The 25,569-nt window shown below is 68.3% G+C and overlaps 1 protein-coding gene across 1 annotated transcript in view; it reads left to right on the forward strand.

The window, feature by feature from the left end:
• The window catches only part of RXRA (retinoid X receptor alpha), a 79,768-nt gene that overhangs the window by 48,550 nt on the left and 5,649 nt on the right, over positions 1 to 25,569 (forward strand). Inside the window, exons 2-8 of the mRNA XM_059658473.1 lie at positions 8,803 to 9,068; positions 13,824 to 13,974; positions 14,381 to 14,560; positions 20,807 to 20,976; positions 22,417 to 22,546; positions 23,709 to 23,841; positions 25,356 to 25,447. Coding sequence (XP_059514456.1) covers positions 8,803 to 9,068; positions 13,824 to 13,974; positions 14,381 to 14,560; positions 20,807 to 20,976; positions 22,417 to 22,546; positions 23,709 to 23,841; positions 25,356 to 25,447 — 1,122 coding nt within the window. The remainder of the gene's footprint in view (positions 1 to 8,802; positions 9,069 to 13,823; positions 13,975 to 14,380; positions 14,561 to 20,806; positions 20,977 to 22,416; positions 22,547 to 23,708; positions 23,842 to 25,355; positions 25,448 to 25,569) is intronic.

A 25,569-nucleotide genomic window follows, 5' to 3' on the forward strand; every position in this document is an offset into this window, starting at 1 on the left:
TGCCCACCCTCATGTCTTCAGGGTCAGCGGCTGGTTCCCTTCGCTGTCACGGCATCCGGAGACGTGCCCCTTGGCCGCCGCCCCCAGCTGGGTCGGGAGTGAGGCCTTGGGTTGGAGACTTGGGGACGTGGTTTGATGTCCCGTGAGGATGGGGGTGGAGGTTCTGGGTCTGAGGGTGCACCCCTGGCCTCTGGGCCTTCGCCTCCTCAGTGCAGAACGCCGTCCATCCATCCGCCTGCCCCGTGCCTGCCAGGGACCCCAGGGGGGAGGGGGAAGGGCAGAGCCTGGCACAGCAGGTCCCCGGGGTGGCTGGGTGGGAGGTGGGAGTTGGTCCTGTCACGTGGCCCCGCATTGAGGGCTCCTGGCCTTCGGGGCGGGGGTCTCAGGGCCATGCGGAGCCCCAGGGCTCTCAGCGGGTGGGGGTGACATGCAGGTGTGGGTGCAGTAGGCTGGGTGGGCGGGAGGGGGTGGGAGGGGTGCCGCTGTGCTGGCCCAGGTGAGCCCCCATGCAGGCCCGCTCCTGTGAGGAGGCGCAGGCCCCGTGGCGCCGGGGAAGCCCCTGTCGGCGGGCAGAGCTCCGTTCTCGGTCTGTCTCACGGGTGAGGCCCCGTCAGCCCGGCCCCCGCACATGACGGGCACCAGGCGGGTGCTGCCGGCGAGCCAGTGCCCGTGGGCGAGCCTGCCTCTGCCAGGGGAGGGGGCCGTGGGTCCAGGGCTCACGCACTGGGTAGCGGGGGTCTCGGAAAGCCCTCCCCGAACCCCGTGGGAGCGGAGCAGCTCCTCTGCCCCCACCCCCGCCCCCCCTCCCCCCCGCGTGGCCCTGGCGGCTCCCAGCAGCCACGTGCTTGTCCTCCGAACGGCCGCGCTCGGCAGGCAGAGGGCGGGCTCGGTGTCCCGGGAGAAGCCAGCCATGCTGGGCCCACGGGAGCTGGGCCGAGCGTCCGTCCCCCTCCCTGGCCGCCTGGCATGGCCTCCCGAGCCCGGCTCCGCCGCAGGTGCCGTGTCTGCGGCTGCTCCAGGAGCCGGCGGGGGATGCACGGAAAACTAGAGAAAGGCAGCCGCAGGGGCGGCAGACACGGCGCGTTCCACGTTCCACGACAGCCGCGGGCGGCGGCCTCGGGCCAGAGAGCAGGCGGCTCAAAGTGAAACAAGAATCGCTTCTTTTCCTGTTAAAGAGAAACCGCCTGAGCCGGCGGCCGGGCCCCTGGCTGCTGTGGGAGCGCGGGGTTTCACCAGGAATTCCCCCTCCGCCCACCCTCCCGCCGTCGGGGTGGCGCGGCGCCAGGGGGTGCGGGGCAGTGCAGGGGACCCGCCTGGAGGGGAGGCCGCTGCGCCCAGGAGCCCTGCGGGCCTCAGAGGTGAGCGTGCTCCCCGCTCCCTGCGCTCTGTCCCCCTCGCCTGGCTGGCCCGGGCTCTTTGCCAGGTGCAGTGCTGGGAGCAGCAGGCAGAGTGCTGGCGGCCCGGCTCTGGCTGGGCACCGCCTCTGCCTCCCCAGCCCCCTGCGCGCCTGCGGGATGGACGGGGCTGTCGCGGGCGGCAGCGTGGTGCGCGTGTAGACGCGTCATGGGTGCTGCTGCTTAGACGTGTCCGGGTCGGGTCTCTCTTCAGGGAGACCGCACGGCCCTGTGTGCAGCGTCTCCACTCGGCAGAGGCTGGGCTGTCGCTGCATCACACGCAGCTCAGTCTCAGCGCCTCCCTGCTCCACGCCTGCCCCGAACCACCCCGCGGCACCCGCGCCTCCTCCCCGGTCCCTCCTCCCCGGTCCCCGCAGGCCTGGGGCTGACTGCCCCTGCCCACCGCAGCCCGTGTGACGCCACTGAGCAGGGGCCGGGGCCAGCTGCCCGGCAGCAGCCCGGGGGGCCGCCTGCGACACCCCGGGGAGGGGAAGGGCTAGGGGTCTGGCCAGTGTGTGTGCTGCCCTGCACCCCCAGCACGTTTCCCTAAGCTGTGAGGCGCTGGGGCGTGGATGTGGCTTCGGAGCAGGTTCCTCACCTGTTCCTTCTGTCTGGGCTCCCCACTTCCCCCACAGCGCTGGGCTGTGGGCAGAGCCCCCCAGCTTCAGGGTGCAGCTGGGCACCAGGGGGCCCCCAGGCGCCTACCACAGGGATCTGGTAGATGCCACCGGCTGGGTGGCTGATGGCAGCGGCATCCACTGAGACCTGAGGGGAAGGTGACGCCGATGCACTCGGTTGGCTAGAGCTGGGCCTGGTGTGAAGGCTGTGGCCACAGCCCCCAGGGACCGTGGGCACGGGGTGGGGCAGCCTCCTGCAAAGGCCCTGGCCCGAGTGCCCAGTGCGTTGGCTCCATCACTCCTCGGCTCTTTCCTGAACACCTTCCAGGCCCAGGCCCTGGGTGCCTTGTCACAGGTGGCCCCTCCTGGCCGCACCTTCCTCCTGGCTGGGCTCCCCCCTTCCCCCATGGCGCTGGGCTCCAGCTGCACCTGCCGCCACTGGGCCCAACCACCGTGCCCAGGTTGTATGAGTGGCTGAGCGAGGGTGGCTGCTACCCTGGGCACCACTTTCTCTTCCTCCCCCTGCCCCTCACCAGCCCTGGCCTGCTCAGTATGGCCAGCAGAACCCAAAGCACTGTCCCTTTGCCACTGGGCAAAACCCCTTTAGTATCACCATTAGTCTCTCTGGGTCTCATCCTTTTGTTGTGCAGTGGGCAGGGCAAGGGCCTACTCAAATGATAATGGTGATGATGGTGATGCCTCTGATGATGATGATGGCGATGGTGATGGCGGTGGTGATGGCGGTGGTGATGGCGGTGGTGATGGAGATAATGACGGTGATGATGGTGGTGGTGATTATGATGATGGTGATGATGGTGATGCCTCTGATGATGATGATGGCGATGGTGATGGCGGTGGTGATGGAGATAATGACGGTGATGATGGTGTGGTGATTATGATGATGGCGATAGTGATGGTGAAGGTGGTGAGAGTGGTGATGATGATGGTGGTGATGGTGATGGTGGTGGTGATTACGATGATGGTGATGATGGTGATGCCTCTGATGATGATGATGGTGATGGTGATGGCGGTGGTGATGGAGATAATGACGGTGATGATGGTGGTGGTGATTATGATGATGGCGATAGTGATGGTGAAGGTGGTGAGAGTGGTGGTGATGGTGATGGTGGTGATGGTGGTGATGATGGTGATGCCTCTGATGATGACGATGGTGATGATGGTGGTGGTGATTATGATGATGGCGATATTGATGGTGAAGGTGGTGAGAGTGGTGGTGATGGTGATGGTGGTGATGGTGGTGGGGTGATGGTGATGATGGTGCAGACATGCGTGTCCTTGCGGGCTCACTGGATGCCAGTGCAGACATCTTGCTGCCCTGAGCTTCCTCAGGGACCGTATCTCCCTGGTTAGACCCTTTGGGCTTGAGGGGGCCTGGCTCCACGAGGAGCATCGCCAGGCGTCTGCCCGCTGCCCTGGGGAGGGAGGCCGGCAGGACGGAAGGGCTTCGGGTGGGTCCCCAGGCTGGGACCTGGAGGTCGAGATGTGTGCGTCGCCGTGGAGTCCTGGAGGCCCCGGGGGAGGCTCTGGGTTAAGGTCCTGCCATGCCTGTTTATCTGTGTTCCTCGCGTCGGGGGTCCAGCTACCGGGTCCCTCGTTTCTGCCACACGCCCTCCCTGTCAGGGACTGTAGGCCTCGGGTAGAACCAGGCCCCGCACCTTCACTCTACACGCTTCGTTTCCCTCATTTCCCAGGCTCCTGCTGGGAGCCAGCCCCTGGCCCTGTATTGGGGGCTGATTCAGGGGGGCCTGGACGGGCCCGGTGTCGTGGGGCAGAGGGCGGAGAGGCGGGTCTCAGGGGAGCGAGTCCGCTGCGCAGCTGCTCCTGGGGTCGGGACAGAGGGCTGCGGCCCTGCGTTCCTTGACTGGGGCAGTGGTTGGGGACGTAGATCTGAGCGTGGCATTCCCGAGTCCTTCTCTTCTCCTCCTCCCTCCTCCCTCCTCCCTCCTCCCTCCTCCCTCCTCCCTCCTCCCTCCTCCCTCCTCCCTCCTCCCTCCTCTAGGGCCTGGTGGTCTGGGCCACCCCGGACTCCCATATGGAGTGGGGCCTGAGTTCTGGCCCCCGCCAGCTGACCGATTCGCTGGGCCTGGCAGAGGGAGGTGCCTGGGTCCCTTCTGGCCAGTTGGGGGCCTCTTCCTAGGGGCCCTGCGGCTGCCTGATTGCACCCCTCTGACCCTGCTTGAAGGCCTGGGCTCTGGGAGGCACCGCTGACCTGGGGCTGAGATTTGGGGCTGGGGCCACTGGTGGGGCAAAGGGCACGGTGACCGCAGAGGAGCTGAAATTTCAGCCTGAGCGTAAACTGACCCGGCTGGAGGCTGTGGGCGAGCCGTGCGCCTGGGGTCGGAGGGCCAGGCCCCGACCAGGGAGGCGGAGCTGGCACCGGCGGGCGTGAGGCCACCCTGCCAGGCCCTGCCCGCAGCCTCTGCTGTTGGCGTTCCGCTCACAGCCGGCATCCCTGGCTGAGCCCACTGGCACCAGGGCCAGCGCCACCCGGGGGGCATGCTGCCCGGCCTCAGTTCCTGAAGGTCCCCACCCTGCGGGGCTGTGGAGCCTCTTGCCCCCCCCCCCCCCCGTTCCAACCACCCCCGGCTTCCCCCAAACCCCGGCGCGCCGTGGTCCCACCGCAGTCCCTGCCGGGCGGCCACTTCTCCCCTGGGCGGCAGGGGAAGCAGTCCTTCCGGAAGGTGGGGGCTGGCGGTGGGCGTCCTCACTGCAGCGTTTCCGTTCCGGGGCGCCAGACGGGCACAGAGATGCAGGGGTGGGCGGGTGCTTATGCTCCAACCTGTCCTTGTCTTGGCTGCTGGCTCTCCAAGAGGGTCTTACCCCTTTGTGCCCGTCTCTCCTCCTGGGCACCCCCTTTTCTACTCCATGCCCCTCCTGGAAGCTCCTGACCCACTTCAGCCCCGTGGGACCCTCCCCGGCTCCTGTATGTGGACCCAGCCGGCCCTGCCCGCTGGGCTCCCTGCCCCGCCTGGGCTTTGCTCCTGCAAACTCAGAAGGGCCTGGGGGGCGCTGAGGTCCCCTTTCCAAGAACTAGGGGTTCCCTGTCTGCCGGGAGGGGCTGAGTCTGGGGCTCCCCCCTCCAGCAGCCTGAGGCTGGCATTTCCTGCCACCCCCCACCTCCCCCGCCTGCCAGGCAGAGGCCGGAAGGGAGCTGGTGGGGGTTCCCCGGCTTCCTGCTGCGGGGTCCCGGCGGGTCCTGGGGGGCGTGCTGGGGGAGCCTGTACAGCTCAGGAATGTGGTCCGTGGGGACACCCGTCCCTCTCCCAGGGGCCTGCGGGCCACCGGATCGGCAGTTCTGGAGGTGGTTATAGTTCTGCTCGCAGACAACCATCGGGGAACACACCGCCCCCGAGGCAGCCGTTCATCTCCGTCACATTCTGAGCGAGGACATTCCGTACTTCAAGCTACTAAGTGTGACCTTCACCCTCACCCTCGGCCCCGGGCGAGCCTGCCGACTGCTGGTCACTCGGCCATTTCCTCTACTTCCCGGCTTCTGTTCTGGCCTCTGGGTATTTTGCATTTTAGAGTCAGTTTTGTGGCCTGAACTACTTTTTGTGCCAAGAGAGCTGTCTACCGCCTCTTCCATGCTGCCTTCCGGGACTGACCCCGGCAGCTCAGTGAGGTCCCTTTGCTGGCGTCGGGGTTGCCAGGGCGGGACGGTCTGGACGGGGCCTGTCTCTTTCTGGAGGCCCCTTGAGTTCCCAGCCTTCTCCCCGAGTCCCACCGGTGCTGATGGTCTCAGCGGAGGCAGGTGGGGTGTAAGGGGGTGAGGCGCTGGGGTTTGGGGCCTGGTGAGGCCCCGGTGCTGAGGTCCCAGATGTGGCCCTTGGGCTTTGTCCCCCGCCAGAGGCCCGTGCGCCCCTCGGGCGGTGCTGGGTCTGGGGCTCCGGACTCCTTCAGCTGCCGAGGAGGATCAGATAAGCGTGCCGGCGAGTCCCTGCGAGTCCAGTCCGGAGTAGGGCTTTTTCAGAAGAACCTTATCGCCCCATCGCTGCGGCTTATCAGAGGGCGGGGACAGCACCAGCGGGAGGAGGCGGAGCCGCGGCTCCGAGGGGAGGCCGGCCCTGCAGCGGCGGCTGGGGCGCTTTCGCCCTCTCTCCCTGACATCCCTTCCCTGGCCAGAGTGAGTCTCTGCAGAAGACTCCAGAACACACACCCAGCCATTGTCACCCCGGCTCCCAGCGTGTCTGCGTGGCCGTCTGTAAACAGGAAGCGCCATGTGGGGCCTGGGGCAGCCAGTCCTGCAAGGCAGGCATTGGGGGCCACTGCCCCTCCTGATGCGGGGCCCCCAGGGCTCACACAGTCTGTTTGGAATAATGGCTGCAGCCTTGACACGGGTGCACAGGATGGGGCGCCCTGAGGAGCCAGGCCCCGCCTGTGGGGATGGGCTGCACGCAGAGGCCAGGGCTCCTTCCCGTGCCCCCCCTTCCTCCCCGGCCCCTCCTCACGCCCTCTCTCCTCTCCTGCCCAGTCCCCCTTCCCGCTCATTGGCCCCCCTCCTCAGGGCTCTGACTTGGGCTGGGTGCTGTGATGTCTTGGGGGGCTGGGGGAGCTTTGGGGTGCAGCCTGGCAGTCACCTCCCTCCCTGTCTCCCTCCCTTCTTCCTTCCGGCCAAGCTTTCTCCTCCATCTCCCCCCCCCCCCTCCTTCCTGCTCTGGATCAGCAAACAAGCAAGGCGCAGCTCAGGCCCCCGCTGCTCAGCCACGGTCCCTGCAGCCGCCTCTGGTTCAGGGGCCTCGGTCCCGCCCCCGGACTCCCTGCGGAGGGTGGAGAGAGGTGGGGAAGCTGCGGAGTCCAGGAGTGACCTCTCCCTCTTGGCGTATCTGTCGCAGAGGCTGGGAAGGAAGATGGGCGTCTCCCCTCAGGGCAGCCAGGCACCCCCCCCCATGGCCAGCCTTTCCCCAGATACCCCCAGGGGTGGCCTTTGCCCCTCAGTGTGGGCTCTGGTGATGTCTGCAACCCGCGTCCTGCTGTCCTGCTTCCCTTTCTCTTGCCCCTGGACGTCAGCAGGGCGTGTCCGGCCGCCTCTGCAGAGCGCCTGCCTGTCCGGAGACAGGCTTGGCCGGGGTCGGGTCGGAGCTGGCTCCGGGCTCCTGGCCCAGTGTGCGTGCAGGCAGGTGGGGTGGCCTGGGACACAGTGGTGCCGGCCTGGGGGCGACTGTAGACTCTGGGAGCGTGCCTCCCCGTGCCTCAGTCTCCCTGTCTGTCACAGGGAGATGGAGGCTCTGCAGGTGCTTCACAGGTCACGGCCTGTCCGCCGGGTCAGCCCGGGGAGGGCTCTCGGTCCACACGGGGGCCGGGGCGTGGAATGGCGACACCCCCTCTGCCATCGCCCGGGTTTCCTTACGCTTCTGTTCTCGAGTTCTGTGCCTGCGAGGCTTTCCGTGGGCAGAGGGGGCCCCTGTGCTGGTGGAGCAGGCCCCCGGCAGGCAGGCCCCGCCTGGCTTGAAAGTGAAATTCCCGAGGGGAAGCAAGGGAGGAAGTGCCAGCAGGCGGGCCTTCGGGGTGGAAACTGGCAAATGCTCCCGACAGTCTGGCGGCCGCAGAGCCTCTGATTCCTGTGGGACCGCCCGCTCGAGGGCGCCCGCGCCGTCATGCACGAGGCCCGAGGAGGGCCTGGGCCTGGGCTGGAGTCGGACCGTGGGCTGGTGGGGGGTGGCGTCCTGAAGCGCGATGCTGTGTCCCCCGAGGCGACCGATGGGAGGAGAGGGCCTGGGACGAGGCGCGCACCGCGCGATTCATCCCGCTCTGGGCCCCGTGTTGCTCTGAGGTTCAGGGAGTCGAAGTCGTCCCGGGCGTCGAGGGGCTGCCTGGCTGTTGAGGGTGCAGCCAGGGGTGGACGAGCTGGGGGGTGGACTCCCTGACTAGGGTGTGTGTGGACGGGACTCTCCATTGTGCCCATGGCCCCGGGGCTTCTCAGAAGCGGGGTCGCTGCCGCCGGGCTGTGGGGAGGCTGAGGCCCAGAGGGACGTGGCTGGCCCGGGGCATCCTGCGGGCTCCAGGCTTCCTGCTCCGGCCCGGGCGGGCATTCACCACCTGAGCGCCCGCTGGGTGCCCTGCTGCCAGCCCTCGGGTGGGGCCTCTGGGTGCCCTGCTGCCAGCCCTCGGGTGGGGCGGGAGGCCTACCGGGAGCTGGTTGGGCTTTGAACCCCTGAGATGAAAGGCGGATGTGGGAGGCCCTGCCTCTCCCCGTCTCTGCGGCTGCCCGACTCCAGGCCTGGCACACAGCTGGACCCCTCCGAGAGGCCACCCAGCTGCCTGGCCCGCGGGGCCCTTGGAGTCAGGTCCTGGTGGTCTGAGCAGGCCCAGGCCTTGGATTGGGGAGCAGCCGGCCCCCGGTGCGGGCCGCGCCCGGCCAGGGCAGGTGTCGAACACAGGTCCCCGTTCTCCCTGTGAAATGGGGTGATGGCAGCCCCCCGCCTCCGCCTCACTCCAGGCACTCGTCTGCCCTGGGCAGGGAGTTGGTTCTGCTCCACAGGGGGCGCTGTCTCCCCGGACCCCCTGGAGTATCTGCGATTGTCCCAGACCTTCCGTTGGACCCCTGAGGGCATGGGAGAGGGGCTGGCGCTCCCGGCTCCCGGCGGTGCCTTGGAGGGAGCGTGCACCCCCTGCCTGGCCCGGCCTGGCCGTGTTGCGGGGAATTGGGGTCAGTGAGCCCCGGGGGGCGGAGGGGATGGTCGCCTGGGCCTGGCCCTCCTCCGTGGCCTCTGGCCTGGGTAGCGGGCCCATCTGTGGGGTCCTGACCGCCTCCCGTGCTTCTTGTCTTGCAGACTTCTCCACCCAGGTGAACTCCTCCCCCCTCACCTCGCCCACGGGGCGTGGCTCCATGGCCGCCCCCTCGCTGCACCCCTCACTGGGGCCTGGCCTCGGTGCCCCGCTCGGCTCCCCGGGACAGCTGCACTCGCCCATCAGCACGCTGAGCTCCCCCATCAACGGCATGGGCCCGCCCTTCTCCGTCATCAGCCCCCCCATGGGCCCCCACTCCATGTCCGTGCCCACCACGCCCACGCTGGGCTTCGGCGCCAGCAGCCCGCAGGTAAGTGGGGGCGGGGCCGAGGGTGGGGCCGGGGCCACCTGCAGGATGGCTGTGGCGGCACGTGGCCCCGGGGCCCCTCATCTCCGGGAAGCGGAGCCTCAGAGAGGCGGCCTTGGCTTGGGTTCGAGCCTGGGCCTGGCTGACCCTTGAGCCCGTGGCCCTCAGAGGTCACCACTCCAGCACGGCCCCCTCCTGTCGGGGGTGCCATGTTCTCAGGCTGACACCCACCTCCCTGGGGCCCATGTCCTCTCAGCAGCCCCTGTGGCCCCTTCTTGGGCCTGTCCTTCCGCTCCCGTCTCTGCTCATTCCCAGGCCCCGCCGGGCAGATGTGCCGGGTGCAGTGCAGACGCGTCCCTGCTGGGGCCCCGGCCTCGGGCCCGCGTGGCCCGCTCACTGCCCGGCTCCTCGGCCTGTCTAGGCGGGGCTGGCGGAGCAGCTCGCTGCCTTTCCCGGGGCGACCTCGTCACCCCTGTGCACCTGGGGCTGGGGGTCCCCTGGCCTTCCGGAAGCCGGCAGAGGCCGCGGGATGGCGGAGGGCGGCTCGGCCACCTTCCCGGGCTGTTTGGTGAAGCTGCAACCCCCCTTCTTGCCGGCTGCTGGGGCACACGAAAGGGCAGCTGAGACTGCAGCCCGGGCAGTGGGGTGCCTACGCCCTCAGCCCCGCGAGCTCGGTGCTTACAGACCTGCCGCCCAGCCTGGCACCCCGGAGCTGTGACTGGGGGCACCCTGCAGTGGGCTGTCAGGGGCGGGGCCTAGGGTGCCCGCAGACCTTGGGGTGCCTGGTGGCCCCTGACCCTGTTAGCCTGCCCGGGGCAGGGATGGGTGGAACTGGTGGGGGCTCCAGGGCCGCCTCTGCTCTGCCCTCTGTTCCCTGCACGCCCCGCGTTCCTGGCGCGGACGGTGCTTGTTGAATCCAGAGCGTGAGCTGAGGGCCCAGGCCGCTCCGGGTGGACGAGGGGTCCAGGCCGGGGTTAGGCCGGGAGGGGGAGGGCAGAGCAGACCGTGTGCCCAGAGGGTCGCCGCTGTCCTGCTGGTCGGCTGTCGGTCTGTCTGTTTCCAGGTGGTTGGGCTGCACTTGGCTTTGTGTGGTCTGACCCCGTGCTGGCCCTCTGCCCGGGCCCCTGACCCCTGACCCCTGACCCCTGCCTCACCGCTCAGCATAGCTCTTTCCCTGGGAGCTGAGCCTGGCTTCCCGGCGTGAGCAGTTGGTCCTGGAAACCGGGGCTCCCCATATCCATGGGGTGTGGGTGGAGTTCCAGGGGCGTGCCCCCACCCCTGCTCCAAGGCCACAGCACTGAAGGCGGCGTCGCCGGAACCAGCGCGGTTCTGTCTTCTGCTGCCGTCGGGGGGCTGGCGCTCTGCCCAGCACTGCCCGCGCAAGTCCACGGCCAGGGCCAGGCCCGCCCCATCCACCCCCCGGGCAAGCCTGCAGGTCCGGGGACGTGTGGGGTCGGCAGAGCCGGACCACAGTGTCGGCACTGGCGCCCCCACTGTCCTCGCCTCCTCTGGTCGGGGGCTGCACCCTCACAGGGCCCAGGGAGCATCCCTGTCACATCCCAGAGCGTGCCCACAGTGCCTGGCACGCGTGGGCACCTTGGTGTCCCGGCCTCGCCGGCTCAGCAGAGCCTCCCGGTCCAGGCGCGGCCCCGGCCCTGCCGGCTCCTGCTGTGGTCGCCGTGGTGGCGAGGCCTCAGCCACCTGGTGTCCACACGTGGCTGAGCGCGCCTCACAGGGTTTGCCTCCGCTCTGATGGACAGATGGAGGCAAGGCGGGGGGTGCTCCGGGAGGCAAGTGGGGGGCTCTGGGCCTGCCCTCGGTGCGTGGAGGCCCGGAGCCCCCCACTCGAGGTCTGCCGTGGGCTGGGGCCTCCCAGCGCGGCCAGTGGGGTGGGGGTGGGGGCTGCGTGCGATCGGGAGGAAGGGCGTGGTGAAGGGGGAGAGGTGGGGGGGGGGGGATGAGCAGGGCCCCGGGGCGTTGGCCGGCAGCGGTTGTCTGAGTAAGTCCCATCGGCTCCGGCGGGAACTGAAATAAAGGCCAAGGATATGAAAGGGGAAACGGGGACCGCACCCCGGCCACACCGAGGAGGCTTCGGGCTCTGGGTCCCCTAGGAGACGGGTGGAGTGGAGGTAGGGGCTTCGGGGCCCAGTGGGGGGGGTGGCAGAGCGAGGCCCCGGCTGCCTGCTCTCTTCTGGGGGCCATGACAGCCCGAGGCCTGGGAAGGGGAGGAAGGACCGCTGGCCGAGGGCCTGCCTTTGGCCGTGTCGGGCTGCCCGGCAGTAAGATAAAAAGCAGAGTGGGGCCCAGCCAGTGCGGCTCAGTGGTTGAGTGTCGAGCTATGAACCAGAGGTCACAGTTCGAATCCCGGTCAGGGCACAGGCCTGGGTTGCAGGCTCCATCTCCAGTAGGGGGTGCACAGGAGGCAGCTGATCCATGATTCTCTTTCATCGTTGATGTTTCTATCCCTCTTCCTTCCTTTCTGAAACCAATTAAAAAACACATATGTACGTAGACGTGTATATATACATGTGGCGGGGGGAGGGGGAGAGGGAAGCGCGCGGGCAGAGTGGGTGGCCCAGCCCCAGTGGCTCAGTTGGATGTCATCCTGTGCCCCTCAGGGTTGCCGGTTTGATGCCTGGGTGGGCACACGCCTGGGTGGCAGGTCCAATCCCAGTCAGGGTGCCCATGGGAGGCACCGGATTGATGTCTCTCACATCGGTGTTCCTCTCTCGCCCTCCCTCCCTGGGGCCGGCAGAGGGGCTCCAGCCTACCTCCTCTCCCACGCGGGCAGGGTCTCCGAGGGCTCCCCAGTCCCGGCCAACTCTGTGCCCAGGGGACGCGGAGCCCGGGAGGGCAGGGTGTGCAGCCACAGCCTGGGAGTCAGTGTGCCATGGCACTGACCGAGACCAACCTCTCTGTCTGTCCTGCCTGGTGGGACCTGGCCAGCCTTCCTCCAGCGCTGCCTCAGTTTACCTAGGGCCGGCCCCAGTTCAAGGACCTGCACGTGGGGGGCCGGGAGACAGGGCAGGTGCCCCTTCCCACCCTGCATGGTTTGGGCAACCACAGGAGGGGGAAATGGTTATTCTTGTCCCCGGGATGCCAGGCTGACCCAGCCGCGGGCATGGTGGCCGGTCCCCCCTCGGGGAGGGCTGCAGCCGGGAGGGGCCCCCTCACATCCTCGGTGGCTCCCAGTTGGCTCCTTGGGGCCTGCCCTTGGCCGCTGGTGCCGTCCCCCCCACTTCCAAATGTTTGGTCGGGCAGCCCCTCCCTGGCCCCAGGCCGGGCGTCGGGCTCTCCTCGGGGAGAGGTGTGGGGGTGCAGCTGTGCCTGCCGCGCCTTAGCCAGGTGCTGCTCCCGCCCGCGGCACGCGGGGAACCTCGGGCTCGGAGGGATGACCTCCCCCAAGTCACCGTGAAGGCGGCAGGATTGGAGGATAAGCTAGGTCCCGTCCCTGGCACCTGGCGGCCAGCTGTGCGGGTGCCCGGGTGGGTCACTGGGGGGCCTTCTGCAGCGAGCGGGGTCACGCCTGGGGGCAGGGGCATTTCCCTGGGGTTCCCACGCTGTCTGCCTGAGACCGGCCTGTGGAGCCCGGGGTGCAGCAGCCCTGGGCACGCAGTCGGCGCCTTCTCGCAGCTGTGCATGTCCCTCCTCGTCCCCTCTCATCTGGGACGCCCCCTGCCCCCTGCAGACAGCGCAGGCCGCCCCGGATGCTCTCCCTGTGGGCTGGCTCTGGCCCCCCGCAGTCCCCTGCGCCCCGTGGGGGCGGTAACCGTCCGTACAGAGCACCTGGCCCGCCTGGCCGAGGAGGGACCGGGTGGAGGCCCGTGGAACGCCGTGGAGGCGGTTCCCATGTGTGTGCCGTGAGCACCGTGCTCTCCGGTCCCGTGAGAAAGGGGGGTGGGAGTTGGGGGTCACGGGAAGGAAGAGGATGAGGTTCCTGGTGGGGAGGCGCCCGGGGCTACCAGGGGACAGCAGCTGCCGCCCATCCCCGATTTCCGCCTTTGTCAGGGGTTTGCAGAAGTGGGGTGCTGGGGTGCTGCCTGGCCGGGGTCCTGGCGCCTGGGAGGCGGGCTGGCTTGTGGGGTGCAGTGGACAGCACCGCGGGGCCCTTGGTGCTGACAGGAGAGCCGGGCAGACGCAGCGGAACCAAAACTGCTGTGTCATTGCGGCCCCGGCAGCTGTTGCCAGGGTGACGGTGAGTTTCCCACGCTTCCTCTGCCGGCGGCGGGCTGCCGTGCAGGGCGCAGGGCTGTGAGGAGAGGCAGGGTGTCCCTCGCAGTGGATGCCCGAGGGGTGTCTCTGCCCCCCTCTCCTCCAGACACGCGACCGGAGACCCCGCCCTGCCCCCCGAGGCCCGGGCATGTGGCCTCTGGGTGGACCCCAGCTCTCCTCCCTCCTCGCTGTGACCAGGCCTCAGTGCCCCTCTGTGTGCTGGGGATCCCCCAAGCGCCTGGCTCACCGGGAAGGTCATGGGGCTCACACTGTCCTGCCGAGGGGGTGCCCAGTAAGGGAGGCGGTTCTTAGGCGGGCGAGGGGCAGGGGCTGTGCGGGTCCCCTTCTGAAGCCAGCAAGTGGGGGGTCGGCACGCAGCTGGTGCTCCCTGGGGCTCAGCCCTGCTGTTCCCCGGCTGTGGCCTGGGGTGGGCAGAGCCCCCTCTGAGCCTCAGTTTCTCTTTGTCAAGTGGGGGTGTGGCAGCGCTTCCCTGGCTGCAGGGCTGCGGGGGGCTGTGACCGGGCTGAGCCCACGTTCCTTCCTCAGCTCAGCTCGCCCATGAACCCCGTCAGCAGCACGGAGGACATCAAGCCCCCGCTGGGCCTCAATGGCGTCCTCAAGGTCCCGGCCCACCCCTCAGGGAACATGGCGTCCTTCACCAAGCACATCTGTGCCATCTGTGGGGACCGCTCCTCAGGTAGGCGGGCAGCGGGCACAGGGCCCTCGGGTCGGGGCGGGCAGGGTCGGCCAGCAGTGAGGGGTGCCCGGGCTCTGGACCTTCTCGGGTTTTCACGTCGGGGAGACAGTAAGTGGGGCGCCCACGGTGGCCAGGGTGGTCTGGAGACCCCGGAGGGGAGGCAGCCGGTGGTGGTGACGCTGGCACAGGAGGCGGGTGCGGGCTGTGCCTCTCTGGGCTGAGCCGGGGCAGAGGACCCCTCGCATTCACCTCTGCACCCCAGTAGCCCCCGGGGAGGACACGGACAGGGCCGGCCCCCGCGGGCCTGGGCCTCGCCCCAGCGCTGGAGCCCGGAGGCAGGTGGGGCCAGGGGCCCGGGGGTGCAGGGGGTGCAGGCGCTCACGGCCGCCCGCCCGCCCGCCCGCAGGCAAGCACTACGGCGTGTACAGCTGCGAGGGCTGCAAAGGTTTCTTCAAGCGGACGGTGCGCAAGGACCTGACCTACACCTGCCGGGACAACAAGGACTGCCTGATCGACAAGCGGCAGCGGAACCGCTGCCAGTACTGCCGCTACCAGAAGTGCCTGGCGATGGGCATGAAGCGGGAAGGTAGGCGCGGGGCCCTCCTTCCTGAGCCGCCCCCAGCCCTGCACCGGAAGCTTCGCCGCACTCTGGTGGCGGGTGGCTGCTTTCATACCTCTTGTGACGGGGCGCTCACTCCCTGTAGAGGCCGCCGCCGCCGCACTATGGGCAGCATGTCCGGGCCCGGGAATCTCACCCACCAGATCCCTCCTGAGCGCCTGCTGTAGGCCAGGCTCCGGGACCCCAGGAGGGCAGCCTTGGTCCCGCACGGTGGCACCCGGTGCCGCGGGGACAGCTCTAGCTCAGACCCTCTCCGTGGGGTCGTGTCCAGGGCCAGCACCGGGCTCCAGGAACACAGGCAGAGCCAGAGGACGGCGAGGGGCACGGCTGGAGGTGGGAGGTGGGGCGGGAATGGGCCGAGGCTGGCACGGGGCGGCGGGTGCACATGGTCCTGAGCTGTGTCCCTGCTGTCCAGTAGGGACGGTTGAGGAGGCCCTAGTGGGGGCAGCGCTGATTGGAGAGTGGTGGGGGGCAGGGAGCTACAGAGGCCATCAGGCGTCCCCAAGCCTGCTGGACGCCGGGGTCAAGCTGTGCTCTGTTCCCCCCGCAGCCCTGGCGGGGTGACCCCAGCCCCGGGGCCTGGATCAGTGGGCTCCAGCCGCTGGCCTCTCGGCCTTGGATTTGTGGGCCCGGCTTATTGACATTTGCCGGGGGCGGGGCCGGCAGGGAGCCCGACGGTCACTCCTCTGAAGTCACTGAAAGGCCAGGGGGTGCAGCCAGGCCTGGGTCTGGGCTCGCATGTGGCCTCCTCCTCGCCCCTGGCTGTCCGTGGCTCAGTTTCCCCATCGGTAGGTTTGGTGACCCCTGCGCTCAGAGTCACTCTCTCCAGAGGGTGGGCGCCCTGGGGTTGGGGTCTGGCCGTCTGTTCCCTTCTTCACGGTGGCTGTTCTGAGGCCCAGGCGTGGCTGGCCTGTGTCCCGCTCCTTCCCGCTGCCTCCCGCCTGCCCTCTTGTGGCGGCTGCAGTTTTTTCCAATTTCTTTCTTTTCTTGTTTTCGGCTCCTCCTCAGCCCCAATCGTTCTCGTTCCGAAATCGAAACCTCAGCGGGCCGTGGTGCCTGTCCAGCGGGATTCCTCCCTGAGACTGCAGGCGCGGGCGCGGGGATGCGGGCGGGGCCGGCTCCTGCCGCGGGCGCACTCCCCGCAAGGGCAGGGGGAGCTCGGGCTCCGGTGCTGAGCTGGGGGCCGGCTGGGGCCTTCCTGGTCAGTGCATGTTTCATGTAGTGCACGGACCGCCCTTCCTTGTGCAGGTGGGGGAACTGAGGCCAGGAGGTCAGGGCTTGTCCGGGCGCATGCGGGGCTGAGTCGGCCTCAGGCTTCCTCAGGACTGCTATCTTTAGGCCCCTGGGGTGGCGTGTGCCCGGCCGATGGCCCTGGGTGCCCAGTGCAGTCAGGGAGGGCTTGCTGGAGGTGGTGGGACACAGTAATGCTCCTGAAGGATGGGGATCGGGCCAGGATGAGCGTGAGGTGGGCAGTGGATTGGGTTGGAGCCTGGCCAGGTGCTGGGCACCAGTGTGCCAGGGGGAGGTGGGCACCCTGGCATGAGCCCGAGGCTGCAGCACAGACAGGCTTGGAGTGTGGCCGAGGTCTCTGACTCACCCAGCCCACCACGCTGGGCGCTGGGCGCTGGGCCCGCAGCAGTGAGCTGTGGGTACCCTTCTGTCAAAAGTGAGCGTCACATAGCCACGCAGGGGAGGCACCGCCCGAGAGTTGGGCATCGGGCAAGGCTCGGGGCGGGAGGTGGCCAGGCCGGTGCCTGAAGAAGGGGTATCAGGCAGGCCGCTTGCCCAGCCCGAGGGTGTCGGGAGATGTGGCACAGGGCGGGGCATGGAGCCACCCTGCGCCCCAGAGGGTGGCCCTCCACAGGTCCCTGGGCCTGTCCAGCTGCCCCCCTTGCGCCTGGGTGTCCTCACCCTCCAGCTTCCTGTCCGCTCGAGGCCCCGTATCACCCAGTGGAGCTGCAGTTGGCAGGGAGACCCCCCCCGCCCCCCCGTCCTCCCTCCCTCCCCGTCTGACCCACCAGCGCCTGGGTCTCGTCCCGAGCAGCTATCGGGGACGCCTTCTATGTACGGCCTCACTGGCACCGCCCCTTCTCCGCACGCTGTCCCAGCCGGTGCTGTGGGGCTGTCCCCACACCTGGCAGACGGGTGCCAGCCCAGGGCTGCGTCCCTCCGGCCTCCGCGCTCTGGTCTGAGCCCCGGCGTGGCGGGGAGGCGGTGTGGGCCCTCGAAGCCGGGCTTACGGGCCGGTCAATGCCTGACCCCGCCAGGCCCAGCGCCCTCGGCCTCCTCCCGGGTTTCGGTCAGAACGTGCAGCAGAGCCCTCGTGCCCGGGCTCACTGAGCGGAGCTGCCCCGCCGGCCGTGCTGTGTGTTTGAGAGCCAGGTGGGCGCTGCCCCGGGCATGTGGCTCCCATGAGGCGGTGGCTTGTCATGTTTCCAGGTGCCAGAGGGGCACAGTCCGCAGCCGTCCTCGGGAGAGTGACGTGTGACCCCCGTGTGGCCTCAGTGCTGTCCCTACAGGGCGCTCCAGGGTCCCCCAGGACGAGTGGCCCAGAGGGGCTGGAGGCATGCCCCCCCAGTCTTTCCTGCAGCCCCGAGTCGGGCGCTAGGCACGGCCCCGCCCCTGGAATGGTCCCGACACAGCTCCTCTCCTCTGCTGTTCTGGGCAAAGTACTGCAGGGAGGACTCCCTGCTGGTGGGGGCGCTGTTGGCCACACAGCTCAGGGCAGTGTGGGTGCCCAGGGGAATGGGCGCCAGGCGTGCCAACCCACTGTGCCCGTGGCCAGGAGCTTATAGGAGGTGAGCTGCACCCTCAGGTGAGGAGACTGAAGCTGGCACAGGTGGCACTGCCCAGGGGCTGGTGGGAGGGGCAGCTCGGGGCTGGCACTGGTGGGGTGACCCCAGGGAGAACCCAGCGGGTCAGGCTCTGGGCGGACGGGACCTACCTCTTTGGCTGACGAGCACCGTGGGGCAGGGGCGGTCTGTGAGTGGAAGCAGCCGCCAGTGGCCTGCTCCATCGCATGTGGGGGCGGGGCTGAGGCCCAGGTGGAAATGCCCCTGGGCCAGCCCCCCCCCCCCCAGCTGAGCCCCTGCTTGTCGCTGGAGTGTCGGGTGCAGGGCTGGGGTGCCTGGTCTGATGGGGGAGGCAGGCCCAGGCGTGGGGTTCCCAGTCTGAGGGGGGAGGCTGGCCTCCTGCTTCCTCCTCCAGGAAGGCCTCTCCCTGCTTCCTTCCTCCCGACCTTCGCTTCCTGTGCCCCGTCTCCGGACTCTGAGGGCTGAGGGACCGGGGTGCGGAAGGGGCAGTGTCTGGTGTGTGTACATGTGTGTGCATGTGTGTACATGTGTGTGCATGCACAGGCACGCGTGGCCCCACACATTTCTCCTGTAGAGGAAGAGCTGGCTGGGTCAGGTGCCTCCCTGTCACCCTTGGACCAGTGACTGCTCCTCTGGGTCTCGGGGTGCCCTGCGGGCGGCGAGGCCATTGGCAAGGGGCCCCCAGCGCTTGCCCTGGGAGTGTGGCAAGTGGCAGCACGGTGCCTGGTGGGGCTGTGTGCATGTGTGTGTGTGCATGTGTGTGTGTGTGCGCGCACGTTGTGTGATAACTCAGTGCAGACTGTGTCCTGGGTCGCGACCCTCAGCTGAAGGCGGGCGGTCCTGGGCTCAGGACCCCGAGTTCGCTGTGCACGGCGGCAGCGGCCCCTCGGGTCTCGGTTCCGGCCCTTAGGAGAGGGGGTTGGGCCAGCGCCTTGGGTGAAATGCAGTCCTGCCTCCCGGGGGTCACGGAAGGGACAGATGGTCCCGCTGGCAGCGCCCACAGCGCCCACAGCAGAGGAGGCAGCAGGGCCAGTGCCCGCCAACCCGGACGCCCCTTCCCACACGCTTGCCCTCACGTCAGCGGGCCTCCTGATGTTGGGGACCCTGCCTGTGTTGGGTGAGCCCCCCATGGCCGTGTTGGCTGCTGGGGGAGGGTCTTCCCGGGATTCCCAGCCCCCTCTGCCCACTGTGCTCAGACCCCTCTTCCCAGACGCCTCCCGCCCGAGGCTCCTGGCGCCGGCGGGAGCGCCAGTCCAACAGGACCCCACCTGGGGGCCACCTGGGGGGCTCCTCCCTCTCCCGCCCCCGCCGCGGCCTGTAAATACCGTAGCCTTTGCGAGGGCGCTGCTCAGAGCTGCGGGCCCTGCAGCTTCTCAGAGCCTCACGAAGTCCCGGCCAATTCCCCTCCCACCCCCACCCCCCTGGAGGCAGGTGCGGGGACCCCCCACTGCTCCGGGCGCTGCCCCCACGCTCAGGGCCACCCTTGGCAGCTCGGGCTCCCTGCGCCGGGCTGTCTGGAGAGGGAGGAGGTCCCCGAGAGCGCAGGAGCGGAGGTGCAGACAGAGCTGTGAGCATCTCGAGGCACCGCCTCGGCCCAGCCTGCAAGGGGCACCGTCGCTCAGGACGGGGCTGAGGAGGGGGTACAGAGGCGAGGCTGCCCGGCCACACAGCTGTCGGGGGAGCAGGGTCGGGGCGGGCTGCCCCCCGTCCTGAGAGCTCAGCCGTGCCCCTTGGCTGCCTGAGCCTCAGTTTCCCCACCTCGAAAAATGAGGTGTCTGAGCTAAGACACGTGCTTCTCAGGTGTCCTGCCTCCGAGGGTTTAGGGTTCTGCCCAGGGGACAGACCTTGGGGACCCGTCCTCAGGGTCTCAGGGGCCCCCGTCACCCCGGATGCTGGCCCGGTCAGCTTGTGTGGCTGCCTCCGGCTGGGTCCGCCTCGCTGGCTGTCACCCTGTTTGGTGTGAGAGAGGGTGACCCGGCACCCCGTGCGGAGGGTGCGAGGCCCTGTGGCTCCTTGCCCTCCGCCTGCCAGCCTGAGCCCCAGCCCCGCCTGCTGTCCGGTTTGCCAGGGGGGCCAGGCTTGCACAGCTCGGACCGAGGCCTCTGCCGGCTCCTCGGCCCAGCGGGCGCCTCGTGACGGTCCGGCGTCTCACCATGTGGGCAGAGCCCCACTCGAGTCAGCCCTGGGGTGTGGGAGAGCGCAGCCCAGCAGGGCAGCACCTAGCCGTGTGTCTGCAGGGAGGGTGCAGGGTGGGCGCAGGGTGCACCCAGGGCCCCAGGCCCAGGAGGGCGGGACGGATCCCGGCATCTCTGCGTGGCCGGCGGTGGGGCCGGCAGGAAGCGCTTGGCTGTGGGTGGAGAGGTGATGACGGACTGTACCAGCTCTGGGTGGCGGGACGGGGCCCGGGCAGGCCTGGGGACTCCCCAGCGCAAGCAGGGAGCCCGGCACCCCGGCCCGGGGGCTCTCCCAGTTACCTCCCGCTAGGAGCTGTGGACGGGCAGACCCGGAGGCGGGCCCAGCTCTGGCTGTCCCGGCCCTCGGCCCTCCCCCGGGTCTGCAGCCCTGGGCTTGAGCAAGGGGCTACTTCCAGGCCCTTCCACCAGTGGGGGGCGGGGGAAGGGGGGTGCACAGGAGTGTTCGTGCAGGACTCTGCGTGTCACCCAAACTCCCCCAGTGCAGTGGGTCCCCAGGGACCCCCAGAAGCCAAGGGTCTTGTTTGGGGTGGGCCCTGAGGAGGCTGTGGTCCCCAGGGGCCTGGGGTGGTTCCCTGGCTCAGTAGAGCAGGGCCCCGGGAGGGTGGGCTCAGGTGGGCTTGGGGGAGGTCACACCACAGTATCTGAGGCGTCCCGGGGAGCCACGGCCCTGACACACCAGCTGGCTTGGGCCCTAACGGTGTGGAGTGGGCAGCCCCTCTGGCCCCATAACAGGCCTCAGGGTCCGGCCTCTCCCCTCTGCCTGCTCCCCCCCAACCCCCGTTTAAGGCCCTTGGTGCCCCCACCGGAGAGGAGAGGGGTGGACGTGGGCGTCAGCCTGCTGGTGACTCTCGGGGCCCAGCCCCTTGGGAAAGGGCGGCCCGAGCTGTGGTTCTGAAGCCAGAGGCCTCCCAGCTCCAGTGTGGGGAGACCTGGCCGCCTGGGTGTTCTTGGGGACAGGGTTGATGTGAACCCCGTCTTCTCGGCTGCCTCCCGACCCCTCATCGCTCCAGTCTTCCTGCTCTGGCCCTGGGCCCTGCGCGCCTCTGCTGCCCGGAATCCGTCTTCCTGCCCCTCCGTCTCAGCGCCCCTCTTCCGGGAAGCCCCCCGGCTCTGCCTCTCTCCAGCTGGGAGCTCTGCTGCGGGGCCAGCGCCGGGGCCGGGCGCCCTGGCGGACGTGGGGAGAGTGTGAGCGGTCTGTGTCTCAGCCGTGCAGGAGGAGCGGCAGCGCGGCAAGGACCGGAGCGAGAGCGAGGTGGAGTCCACGAGCAGCGCCAACGAGGACATGCCGGTGGAGAAGATCCTGGAGGCCGAGCTGGCCGTCGAGCCCAAGACTGAGACGTATGTGGAGGCCAACATGGGGCTGAACCCCAGCTCGGTGAGTGCCGCTGCCGTCCCTGGCCTCCCGCGAGGGACCGTGGGCCCCGTGAACGCCCCGGGGAGGACCCACCTGCTGGGCCGCCGAGGCCGTGCAGCCGGGCCCGGGCGCTGCCTTTCCGATTCCTGGAGTCAGAGCCGGGACTTTGCCCTGAACCTTCATGCTTCACGTGGTCTCTGGCCTGCCGTCCAGTGGGTGACAGGGACCCCGCATCCGGCCCAGGTTTGTGGGCCGCATTACTTCTAGACTTCATCTGTGTCTCCCCTGGGCCCAGGGCTCAGGCTCTGGGGCTGACCCCGAGGTTGTCCAGCCCACCCTGACCGTTCTCCCCCTGGCTCAGTGGCCCAGGTCCTCCCACCCCAGCCCCAGGGCCTTTGCACATGCTGCCCCTGCTGACTCCTCAGGCTTCAGTCTCAGCTACGGTGTCGCTTCCTCAGGGGTCCCGCTCCTGCCAGGGTGGGCCTGGCCCTGTTAGGTGGGCTCGGCCCCCATCTTTCCCGCACGGCCCTGGCCCTGGCCCTGGCGCTGGCTCGGTGGTGTGTGTGAATTCCCCCTCATCGCCATGAGGCTGGGGTGGCACCGAGCTGCTCCTCACTTCCCACCTTCGGTCAGGCACAGCGACACCTCTGTGCGGCGGGCGCGCACACATGGACCTCTGCCCCAGTCTGAGAGTGTGGGGGTCCCCTCTTACCTGCTCAGGAGGCTCCGGCAGGCTGAGGCCCCCAGTTCCCTGCACTCCGTGACCCCATGGCCCCGGGTAATGCGGCCTGGCCCACCTCTCCAGTCCTGGTGAGGGGAGTGAGGCAGCTGTGAGGGTTTCAAGCAGAAACCCATGTCGAGCAGAAACTCCAAAAATACCGCAGGCCCAGGAGGGCGGCCAGCGCCTAATTCTGTCGAGTCAGGGCGTTACTTGGAGAGAACAGATCTGGCACCTGGTCTCCCTGTGGTTTCAGAGGAAGGGGGTCGAGGCTGCTGATGGGCAGCTGGCGGCGGGCAGGGCGGCCGGCAGGGGGCGTCTGTGTGACCTCGCGGCTGGGGGCCTCGTGCCTCTGCTGGGTCCTGCCACCCTCTCCCGGGACAGGACGGCCCTTCCACTCGGGCTCCGGGAGCTCACAGAGCCGTGCTGTTGAGCTTGCTCGTTTAGTGGGAATCGAGGCTCAGAGACGTTAGGTGTTTGCTGGAGGCCACACAGCTGGATGGAGCTGGATCCCCTCACAGCCCCGCCCCCCGAGGGACCCCCTCCAGGACCCCCCACCTCAGACCCCTTCACTCGATCACGTCTGCAAAGCCGCTTTGGCTGTGTCAGGCCCCAGCCCTGAGTCAGGCTCCGGGGACTCGGACGTGGCGTCTTTGGGGGCCTCCTCAGCCACGCCGGGTGGAGTGGGCCTGGTCTGGGCTGCGGTCTCTGCCTGCCACTCACTGCGGGGCCCCCTCACCCAGCCCAACGACCCCGTCACCAACATCTGCCAGGCGGCCGACAAGCAGCTCTTCACGCTGGTGGAGTGGGCCAAGCGGATCCCGCACTTCTCCGAGCTGCCCCTGGACGACCAGGTCATCCTGCTGCGGGCAGGTGAGTGGCCGGGCGGCCGGGCGGGGGTCACCCTGTCGTTGTGACAGGGCCGGGCGGGGGGGGTGGGTGGGGGGGTCACCCTGTCGCTGTGACATGACAGGGCAGCCCTTCCTCTCCTGGGCCTCGGTTTCCCTGTCTGTGAAATGGGCTAATGCTCGCTTTAGGACTGTGGTCGGGTCACATGGGATCCTCCATGTGATGTCAGCCAGCAGCCCCGGCGTGCGGCTGTGACCGGTTACTGCTCTTAGGGGCTGCCTGTTCCCCGTTGCAGGAGGCACGGAGACACTGAGCACAGAAATGGTTTAAGGTTTTCTTCCTGTGCCGTCCCCCCACCCCCACCCCCACCCCCTTTGCTGCCTGCTCTGGTTTCCCTGCCCGCGGGGAGAGCGCGGGTTGGCCTACGGCTCTAACGCGCCTTGTTTCAGGTCCGTGGTTTACTGCGTGGGGCTCCACGTAGCGCAGGTTGACCTCTGAGAGTTTGCTGTTGGGACCAGACTGGCAGCTGCTGCTCCGTGGCCGTCCCAGAGGATGTGGGAGCTCTCCCAGCTGCTCCATGGCCTGAGCTGTTCCATGGCTGCCCCAGAGAGAATTGTGGGAGCTCTCCCAGCTGCTCCGTGGCCTGAGCTATTCCATGGCCGTCCCAGAGGATGTGGGAGCTCTCCCAGCTGCTCCATGGCCTGAGCTGTTCCATGGCTGCCCCAGAGAGAATTGTGGGAGCTCTCTTAGCTGCTCTGTGGCCCGAGCTGTTCCGTGGCCGTCCCAGAGAGGATGTGGGAGCTCTCCCAGGTGCTCCATGGCCTGAGCTATTCCGTGGCCATCCCAGAGAGGATGGTGGGAGCTCTCCCAGGCACTCTGTGGCACAAACATCCTGCATTTGCAAAAAGAGACTTCCCTGGGCACACGTGTTTGTGAGGACTTGCCAGGGCCTTTACTGTACCAATGTGCACTGCAGAAGAGAGCCATTTCCCAAACATAAGTGCTCGGGACCTCTTTTCAGGGGAACATTCATGGAGTTAGGGTTCCACGTAGCCCACTTTGGGAACCCTAGCTTGGGTTCCCATGGGGATGGTGTGGAACAGATGGCTCACGCTGTCTTTGAAGGGTTGAGAAGGGTTGGCTGGCGGGCCCCGGAGACCGCTGACAGATCGCTCGCCTCCCCCAGGCTGGAACGAGCTGCTCATCGCCTCCTTCTCGCACCGGTCCATCGCCGTGAAGGACGGGATCCTGCTCGCCACGGGGCTGCACGTGCACCGGAACAGCGCCCACAGCGCGGGGGTGGGCGCCATCTTCGACAGGTGGGTGGCCGCCGGCCCGCGTCACGTCCGGCGTGGCATTTGTTCTGCTCACGAAGGTTGGAGTTGGGGCGTAGAGGAAGGTGCAAGGTGAAGGTTAAACCCCTCACAAGTCCAGCGTCGGGTCCTCGCGGCCGCGGCTAACGTGGTGCGCTTCCTTCCAGCTCTTCTTTAAACCCTGTGTGTGGGGAGGAAAGCTGCTCTAAAAAACATACGTTTTTATTGACTTCAGAGAGGAAGGGAGAGGGAGAGAGAGAGAAACATCAATGATGAGAGAGAATTGTTGATCAGCTGCCTCCTGCATGTCTCATGCTGGGGATGGAGCCCGCAACCTGGGCGTGTGCCCTGACCAGGAACTGAACTGTGACCTCCTGGTTCATAGGTCAGTGCTCAACCACCGAGCCACGCCGGCCAGGCCACAGCTGCACTTTGTAACAAGCAGAAGTGGGTTCCTCCGTAGGCGCCGTTTCCCTGTGCCCGTTAAGTCAATGTGTGCTGTACCCGAGTGCAGCGTGGCCCACGTGTGCCCTGAGAAGGGCCTGCCCCTGACCGGCCGGCTGGGTCTCAGCCGTGGCTCCTGGCCCCCGGTGGAGCCTGGGCTGCACCCGTCTACCTGGGCCCCGTCTCTGCAGCCCACCCCTGTCCACACGCCCTTGGACCAGAGGACATGCTCTCTCCCACCTGCCCCCCTGGGTCTTTTTCCAGCTGCAAGAACGCCCCCCAAACCCCTCCCCCCCAAACAGCCTGCAGACCCCAGGGCTCCTGGGGCCACAGGGAAAGGCATGGCTCCTGGCGGCTGTCCAGGCCCCACCTGGACCACCTCCCTTTGCTCCCCGTGGCCAACTCCCACCACTCGCCACTTCCTGGATATGCTGTCAGGTTGGGGCTGATGAGGTGGGGCGCCCAGGCCGGGTGGGAGGCCATAGCTGGTCCCGGGGTCAGGACACTGCCACTCGGGGACCAGGACACGAGGCTGGGTCAGTTCTCCCCCCAGGGCTCTGGGGCAGCTCTCTGTTCCCGTGAGGCTGGTGGGTGGCTCTGCGTGGAAATACGTGTCTGGTGAGGAGTGGAACAGGACCCTCTGAGTGAGGCAGGCCTCGGACGGCCCGTCCTTCCCCGGACTGGGGGTGTGGGTGATGCTGGCGCCCCAGTGCTGTGCCTTGGGCTGCCCACGCCCGCCGCCTGCAGCTCAGGACCGGTGGCCCTGGGCCTGGCCCCGTGTCCAGGTCCCTGGCTCATCTCGGCTCGGCCGTCACAGGGTCCGAGAGAGGGAGTTGTGGGAGCCCCAGGTTTCCAGAATAAAGGCACATGCAGACCCTCCGGGCAGAGCAGGGAGCCCGCGGGGGGAGGGGACCGGCCTGGCGTGGCGGACGTTGGGCCTGGGCTGGGCAGCTGAAGCTTGACCTTCTCAGCTGTCTTCTAGGGCCACGTGGGCTCCCCGAGTCCTGTGGGTGTTTCTGGGGGCCCAGCGTGGGCACAGTCTGACGTGGCCTTGGCGTTCGCCCGCTTCTTCGCAGGGTCCTGACGGAGCTGGTGTCTAAGATGCGGGACATGCACATGGACAAGACGGAGCTGGGCTGCCTGCGCGCCATCGTGCTCTTCAACCCGGGTACGGCCCTGCGGGCCCGCCCCAGCCACAGCGCCCCAGCCACGGCACCCACACTCTGCTGCCCACAGCCACAGCACCCCAGCCACGGTGTTCACAGCCACGGCACCCCAGCCACGGCACCC

Source organism: Myotis daubentonii, chromosome 11 (assembly GCF_963259705.1).
Source record: "Myotis daubentonii chromosome 11, mMyoDau2.1, whole genome shotgun sequence".
NCBI classification, from domain to species: Eukaryota; Metazoa; Chordata; class Mammalia; order Chiroptera; family Vespertilionidae; genus Myotis; species Myotis daubentonii.